Source organism: Hylobates moloch, unplaced genomic scaffold (assembly GCF_009828535.3).
Source record: "Hylobates moloch isolate HMO894 unplaced genomic scaffold, HMol_V3 SCAFFOLD_10, whole genome shotgun sequence".
NCBI classification, from domain to species: domain Eukaryota; kingdom Metazoa; phylum Chordata; class Mammalia; order Primates; family Hylobatidae; genus Hylobates; species Hylobates moloch.
The window spans coordinates 5,543,915-5,552,759 of NW_026652285.1; the positions used below are offsets into that span (position 1 = coordinate 5,543,915).

Genomic DNA, 8,845 nt, shown 5'->3' on the forward strand with positions numbered 1-8,845 from the left:
TATGAGCCACTGCGCCCGGCCGGGAGCCTCTATGATTCTTTTATTAGTGTTTGTAAACTGTGCTGCACTTTAGTTAATTTTGTGCCTATAATACTTCAATTCATTTTAGGGTTTTACTTATCATAAGTGGATGATAAAAGGTTACAGGAATGGCTGGGCGAGGTGGCTCACGCCTGTAATCTCAGCACTTTGGGAGGCCAAGGCTGGCGGATCATCTGAGGTCAGGAGTTCGAGACCAGCCTGACCAACATGGTGAAACCCCATCTCTAATAAAAATACAAAAATTAGCCGGGATAGTGGCGGGTACCTGTAATCCCAGCTACTCGGGAGGGTGAGGCAGGAGAATCGCTTGAACCCAGTGAGCCGAGATCGTGCCATTGCATTCCAGCCTGAGCGACAGGGCGAGACTCCATCTCAAAAAAAAAAAATGGTTACAAGAATACATAAAAATACTCTGCTAATGATAGTGCTGGTGATGGGAGAAAAGAAAAGCCAATATATGAACAAAAAACTCAGTTCAATTAAGTCTTTTGAAAGAAACAAAAGGAAATGAATTATGCTACTAAGCTTAAAAGAATCTATAGGGAAAATGTTCATAAAATAAAATTATGTTTCTGGAACAAATAAAGTTGAAGAATATAGTAATAGAAACTTACAGTTTCTTGTATCTCTCTGTAAATAAACAAATCCTAGCCAAAAATGTTGACTTTTATGCAGAATTACTGACTGCCTCCAAATCACAAGGGGTACTAGAATGAGGATAATGCAGCTAAACCAAATTATATGTATGGATGTGGGTGTGAGTATACAAACACACACACACACACACACACCACACTGGTTGGCACACAGTAATGTTCAATAAATATTTACTACTACTACAACCACCCTGCCGCCAGATAGAGGTATTAGAGGCTACTGCAACTAGTTGTTTACTTTCTTTCCTGTTCCTTTTACATGTATATAAATCATTAAGACTGATGTTGGACAAATCTACAAAGATTAAAGTCATGGCTTTATTCCCAACTATAACACAAAAAAAGGGAGAAAGCAGAGATTTTCTTGAAGTTATTGAATACTACAGGAGTTAAAAAGTCATATTTCCTCAAAAATTGAAACACAGAATTACCATGTGATCCAGCAATTGCACTTCTGGGTATAAACCCGAAAGTTGAAAGCAGGTACTCAAACAGATACCTGCATAACAGTGTTCATAGTAGCATTATTCACAGTAGCCAAAAGGTGAAAGCAAACCAAATGTCCACTGACAGATGAATCGATAAATAAAATGTGGTACATACATTCAATGGAACATTATTCCACCTTAGAAAGGAAACTGACACTGCTACACTGTGTATGAATCTTGAGAACATTATAGGTGACATAAATGAGTCACAAAAAGACAAATATTATATGATTCTACTTATATGAGTCCCTAGAGTAGTCAAATTGATAGAGACAGAAAGTAGAACGGTGGCTGCTAGAAGTGGAAGAAAAGAACATGGAGTTAATTGTTTAATGGATATACAGTTACAGTGTGGGGAGATGAAAACCTTCTGGAGATTGATGATGGTGATATTGTACAATAATGTGAATGTAGTTAATGCCAGTGAACTGTTCACTTAAAAAACATTAAGATGGCTATCAGGTATAAGGGCATGTGCCTGTAATCCCAGCTGCTAAGGATATTGAGGCCAGAGGATAAACCTTGGAATTGGAGTTCAGCCTAGACCATATTAGCCAGACCCTGTCTCAAAAAAAAAAAAAAAAAAAAAAGGATTAAAATGGTAAATGTTATTTATATTTTACTACAATTTCTTTTCTTTTCTTTTCTTTTTCAGACAGAGTCTTGCTCTGTCGCCCAGGCTGGAGTTCAATGGCATGATCTGGACTCACTACAACCTTCACCTCCTGGGTTCAAGCAATTCTTCTGTCTCAGCCTCCCGAGTAGCTGGGGTTACAGGCTCGTGCCACCACGCCCGGCTAATTTTTGTATTTTTAGTAGAGATGGGTTTCATCATGTTAGCCAGGCTGGTCTTAAACTCTTGACATCAGATGATCAGCCTGCCTCAGTTTCCCAAAGTGCTGGGATTACAGGCATGAGCCACCACACCCAGACCACAGTTTTTTTTTTTCTTAAACTGAGAATGTAAAATGCTTTAGATGCCTTGGAAAACAGTTTGGTAGTTCCTCAAAATATTAAACATGAGTTATCATATGGCCAGCAATTCTACTCCAAGGTATATACCCAAGAGAAATGAAAACACATGTCCACACAAGAACTTGTAAATGTATGTTCATAGCAGCCAAAAGGTGGAAACAACACAAATGACCACCATCAACTGATGACTGGATAAGAAAATGGAGTATGGGCCAGGCATGGTGGCTCACACCTGTAATCCCAGCACTTTGGGAGGCCGAGGTGGGTGGATCATGAGGTCAGGAGTTTGAGAACAGCCTGGCCAACATGGTTAAACCGTGTCTCTACTGAAAATACAAAAATCAGCTGGTGTGGTGGTGTGCACCTGTACTCCTGGCTACTCAGGAGGCTGAGGCAGGAGAATCACTTGAACCCAGGAGGTGGAGGTTGCAGTAAGCTGAGATTGCACCACGGCACTCCAGCCTAGGGGACAGAGCAAGACTCCATCTCAGAAAAAAAAGAAAGAACAAAGAAGATGGAGTATAGCCATACAGTGGAGTATTACTCAACAGTAAAAACAAATGAAGTACTGATTGACGCTACAACATGCATGAAACTTAGAAACACCCTAAGTGGGCCAGGTGCAGTGGCTCATGGCTATAATCTCAGTACTTTGGGAGGCCGAGGAGGGTGGATCACCTGATATCAGGAGTTCCAGACCAGCCTGGCCAACATGGCAAAACCCTGTCTCTACTAAAAAATACAAAAATTAGCCAGACGTGGTGGCACACACCAGTAGTCGCAGCTACTCAGGAAGTTGAGGCAGGAGAGTTGTTTGAACTCAGAAGGCGGAGGTTGCAGTGAGCAGAGATAGTGCCACTGCACTCCAGCCTGGGTGACAGAGCGAGACTCGGTCTCAAAAAAAAAAAAAAAAAAAGAAACATCCTAAGTGAAAGAAGTTAGACATGAAAGGTCATATATTATATGATTCTATTTATTTGAAATGTTCAGACAACAAATCTGTAGAGACAGAAAGTAGATTCATCTTTGGGAGCTTGTGGGATAGCAGGGAAGGGTGGTAGGGAGTAACTACTCATGGGTATGGGGTTTCTTTCTGAGGTGATGAAAATGTTATTGTGGCAATGGCTACAAAACTGAATACTAAAAGCCACTTAATTGTATACTTTAAAGGGATGAATTTAATGGTATATGAATTATAGCTCAATAAAGCTCCTTTTTTAAAAAGTTGCAGGAAAAAAAATACCCACAGGTGGAACAAAGATGAGAGATGGAAGTCAGAGGAAAAATGGGAGCACTACATGTCAATGTCTTTCAAAACAGTACTTGAAAGATACTGACTAGGTCAGGCGTGGTGGCGCACGCCTATAATCCCAGCACTTTGAGAGGCCGAGGCAGGTAGATCGCTTGAGTCCAGGAGTTCAAAACCAACCTAGGCAACATGTTAAAATCCCATCTCTACTAAAAATACAAAAATTAGCTGGGTGTGGTGGTGTGTGCCTATAGTTCCAGGCACTTGGCGGACTGAGGTGGGAGGATTGCTTGAGCCCAGAAGTCAAGGCTGAAGTGAGCTGAGATTTTGTCACTGCACCCAGCCTGGGTGACAGAGTGAGACCCTGTCTTAAACACACACACACACACACACACACACACACACACACACACACACACAACACACACACACACACACACACACACACACACACACACACACACACACAGAGTCTTTAAACTGATAAAAACAGATACTACACTTGATCTTAGCCAAAAGGCTGAGAAGCAATATCACAGGAATCTTTTTTTTTTTTTTTTTTGAGACGGAGTCTTGCCCTGTCACCCAGGCTGGAGTGCAGTGGCGCGATCTCGACTCACTGCAAGCTCCGCCTCCCGGGTTCACGCCATTCTCCTGCCTCAGCCTCTCCGAGTAGCTGGGACTACAGGCGCCCGCCACCACGCCCGGCTAATTTTTTGTATTTTTAGTAGAGACGGGGTTTCACCGTGGTCTCGATCTCCTGACTTCGTGATCCGCCCGCCTCGGCCTCCCAAAGTGCTGGGATTACAAGCGTGAGCCACCGCGCCCGGCACAGGAATCTTTAAGACAAAAGAAAGAAAGGAAGGAAGGGGAGGCAGGAGAAGGAAAGGAAAGGAACGAAGGAATGGAAGGGAAGGGAGGAAAGAAAGGAAGAAAAGGAAGGAAAGGGCCAGGTGTGGTGGCTCACGACTAATCCCAGTACTTTAGGAGGCTGAGACGGGTGGATCACTTGAGGTCAGGAGTTCGAGACCAGCCTAACATGGTGAAACCCCATCTCTCCTAAAAAATACAAAAATTAGCCGAGCATGGTTGCCTGCGCCTGTAATCCCAGCTACTTGGGAGGCTGAGGCGGGAGAATCCCTTGAACCTGGGAGGTGGAAGCTGCAGTGACCCAAGATCACACCCCTGAACTCCATCCTGGGTAACAGAAGGAAGGGAAAGGAAGGGAAGGGAGGAAAGGGAGGGAGAAGAAGGATGGGAGGAAGGAAAAGAGGGAGGGAGGGAGGGAAGGAAGGAAGGAGGGAAAGAGGGAAGGAGGGAAGGAAGGAAGGAAAGGAGGAAGGGAGGGGAAGGGGAAGGGAAGGAAGTGAGAAAAAGAGAGGGAGGGAGGGAGGAAGAGAGAGAAAGAGAGAGGGAGGGGGAGAGAGAGAAAGAAAAAAGAAAAGAAAAGAAGGAAGAAAAAAGAGAAAGAGAAAAGAATAGGGAGCTAGAACAGTACAAACTATACTCCCATAGAATTCTAGCATTCCATGAAATAAACAGTAAAAACTGAACATTCATGAAATTTTCCCAATTTTCTATAAAATGTTAGTTTAACTTGTACTTCTACCCAATCCAAAAAAAAATTTTTTTAATTGTATGGGATTTTATTTTTAACTGTAAAATGCAATATTTCTCGTCCGCTGGTAAGTGCGATCAAAGACAAATATTGGTCGGGCATGGTGGGCTCATGCCTGTAATCCCAACACTTTGAGAGGCTGAGGTAGGCGGATCACTTGAGGTCAGGAGCTCAAGACCAGCCTGGCCAACATGGTGAAACTCCGTCTCTACTAAAAAATTACTGGCATTGTATAATATGGGAGATAAAAGGGATTTGACCATGATCCAGCGTGGGACAGGGTGATCTTGAAATATTAATTAAGCCTGATACCTGGGCTTTGGGGAAAAAAAGATAAACATTATTGAATTAGTGATTTTAGTGTTAATGTTAACAGACGATGCTTGGAGATTATTTGCTTTCACCCCCATGAACATGTATGTATACTTATACTTAATGATTTTATGACATAAAGCACAGTTAATGTTTCTAATCAACCTAAACTTAGAGTAATTTAATACATAGCTTTATCTAGAAATCACTATTCATAAAATATAAGTAAAAAATCTAATAGTGTATCATTACCTTCCTCAGAGAATATGCTGACTGCCAGGACTTCTCCCCTCAAACTTACTGAAGAACTGCCCTAGAGGTAGCTATATTCTCTCTTGGAATTTCAGGGGCTACCACAGTGGCTTGTACCTCTGAACTCAATGATTATTTTTTAAAGATTAGGGGAAAAAAGTAGCCACAAATTTCACGGATTATTGGTACTATTTCTCCAGTGTGCTATAACCAAACTTCCAACACAATGACAAGATTTTAAGATTCTATAAACTTAATAATATAATTCTTACGATCTATTACCATTAGGAATGCTATCAGAAAATTCTAAAGTGTTCAGTTAAGGCTGATTTTTTTTTTAAGCTTATTTACTTCGGAGATTACCTCACTTGCTGAATCAGGATGATTAGTCTTGATTTCATATTCCAGCCTGTATTGAATGTAATCCAGATCAGACTCAGCTTTCTGGAACTAAAGATCAGCACAAATCATTATTGTGTAAACCAAAAGACTAATAGTAAACATGATACTTTATTCTTTTTTCTCTTTACATTTGTTAGTATTTCAATAAGTGATACATACTCATTTGAAAATGTGGAAATAAAAAGTATATAAAATATCCATTATCCATAACTATGCTCTATGAAAAATTTAAAAAGTAGTTAACATTTTAAAGTCATTTCTCTATGCCTCTCTCTTACATTTTGAGTCAAAATCAAGATACTGAGTAGCCATTGTCAGATATTAATACAAAAAACTAATAATGACTTCAAGAATTTCCTAGGGTCACAGATACTCTCATCAGTTAGGCAGTGTTTTTCTACCTCTGGCAGAAAATACAGTTTCAATTTAAAACACAGAACAAATTTATTTCAGGAATACTCACATTGTTACCTTTATTTGCAATCCCATTGATCAAAGAGCTACAACTATGTGCCACCAAAATTAAGAGGGTTTAAAGAGTCACAAATTTCACAAGAAAAGCTACATATGATATGGGAGTAACAGTCTGAATAACCCCAATTTACTGAACCTGGGTGCCCGCATGGGAACTTGATCTGTAGTAAACCTCGAAGGAAGAAAAAAGGGGAGAACTACCACCCTGAGGCCATTATGGATATAGGATGCCTGAATTAAAGTGAAAAGTTACATTTAAAAATATCAGTATTGGCCGGGCACAGTGGTTCACGCCTGTAATCCCAGCACTTTGGGAGGCCAAGGCAGGTGGATCACCTGAGGTCAGGAGTTTGAGACCAGCCTGGCTAACATGATGAAACCTCGTCTCTACCAAAAATACAAAAATTAGCTGTGCATGGTGGCGGAAGCCTGTAATCCCAGTTACTCAGGTGGCTGAGGCAGAAGAATTGCTTGAACCCTGGAGGCGGAGGCTGCAGTAAGCCAAGATTGCACCATTGCACTCCAGTCTGGGCGACAAGAATGAAACTCCGTCTCCATAAAAAAAAAATAAAATAAGTATATGGGGCCAGGCACAGTGGCTCATCCCTGTAATCCCAGCACTTTGGGAGGCTGAGGCGGGCAGGTCACTTGAGCCCGGAAATTCAAGGCTAGCCTGGCCAACACGGCAAAACCCCATCTCTACTAAAAATACTAAAATTAGCTGGGGATAGTGGCATGTGCCTGTGGTCCCAGCTATTTGGGTAGCTGAGGAACTAGAATCACTTGAACCGAGGAGGCGGAAGTTGCAGTGAGCCAAGATTGGCCACTGCACTCATGCCTGGGTAACAGAGCAAGACTCTATCTCATAAATAAGTAAATAAATAAATATCAATATTTGGAATACCATGCCGTTATTGAAAACGATGGTATACAAAAAAATACTTAAGGGGGGGCTTTCACATTTTACTCTATTTCTGTAGTATTTGTAATGAGCAGCTATTTAACCTTTTAAAAGGCCATTTGTTTTTCAAATGATAATGTATAGACAGATTTGACATGACGCTATATTTATGACTCATTAAATACAAAAACAGCCTTGAGTATGTTATGGCCTTTTTTTGTAAAAGAGATGTATACATATAGAAAGTTGAGATGGATATATGACAGTGTTAAAAAGAATTTTCTTTTTCTTTTTTATGAGACAGGGTCTTGCTCTATAGCTCAGGCTGAAGTGTTGTGGCACCATCATAGCTCACTGCAGTGTCAAACTCCTGGGCTCATGGGATCCTCCTACCTCCTTCCAAGTGCACCTGGGACTACAGGCACATGCCATGGCACCCAGCTAATTTTTGATTTTTTATAGAGACAGGATCTCATTATGTTGCCCATGCTGGGCTCAAGCAGTCCTCCCGCCTCAGCCTCCCAAAGTGCTGGGATTACAGGTGTGAGCCACCATGTCCAGCCTAAAAGTGGTTTATTTCTGCAAGTGGTATAATCAATGAATTATTCTTAACTTCTTGAAATTCTGCATCTTTTACAGGACCTTAAAGCGTATATTGCCTTGAGTTTATCAGGGATATAACCGTCCTTAGAGTTTACTACAGAAAGGAAAATATGATTTCCACAGGCGTGGTCTCCTATTCCTATCCCAAAACATAGGAAGCTGTTTGCAGGGAGGGTGCTGCTCTTATTATGAACTTTATCACTGAACTAACGATTCTCAAAATCCTGAAGCCTTAGTGGAAGGGGAAAAACTGTTAAAAGCAGTTCTCAGGTCTAATAAGAAATGATGTACAGTTATTTTTGGTATATAAAAGGTTCTATTAGGACCCTACTTTCAAATGTAGAGTAAGATAAAATGGCTGTCAGAAATTCAAATGCTTCTAAGGTCAGAAGCTGTCATCAAACAGAATTTCAGAAATAAACTAGTTTCCATCACTAATAATTTCTCTTATCATTGACCTAAATTGGAATGGAAAACTCTGCAATGACCAAAATTCTATCTTTATAGCCAAAACTTGGGGAGGAGGGTACAGATAAAAGAAAGAGAAAGTTTTTGTTTTTAAACATATTTTCCAGGTCAATATCTTATTTCCATCTCTAACATTAGGGAGTTGCTCTAAGCCAGAAAAATTAATGTTGGGTACATAATTACAAAGTATGTTTAAAATGATTTCCAAAAAGTGGAAGCTTTTCATTTATCCTCTATACTTGTCAGATGAGATGCCACGATTAAATTAATCAATAATTACAACTCCTTAAAAATACTAATGTTTGTGTCTGTGTGTGTATTAAGAAATTCCTATTTGCATAATTTCTCATACTAAGATATACTTAGGGATTATCTTTTCCTATAAATAAAAAAAGTACACTAACC

General features: G+C 40.5%; 1 protein-coding gene and 1 pseudogene across 3 annotated transcripts in view; both read right to left on the bottom strand.

Annotated features, from left to right (window-relative positions):
* SKA2 (spindle and kinetochore associated complex subunit 2) overlaps window positions 1-8,845 on the bottom strand; it is a 43,435-nt gene that overhangs the window by 14,795 nt on the left and 19,795 nt on the right. For 2 of the 3 annotated variants that reach the window (XM_032162855.2, XM_032162856.2), the window contains exon 2: window positions 5,956-6,042. The exons of the other annotated variant lie outside the window; for it this stretch is intronic. In XM_032162855.2, coding sequence (XP_032018746.1) covers window positions 5,956-6,042 — 87 coding nt within the window. The remainder of the gene's footprint in view (window positions 1-5,955; window positions 6,043-8,845) is intronic. 3 annotated transcript variants of the gene reach the window in all.
* LOC116476085 (U2 spliceosomal RNA) lies at window positions 3,877-3,942 on the bottom strand (annotated as a pseudogene).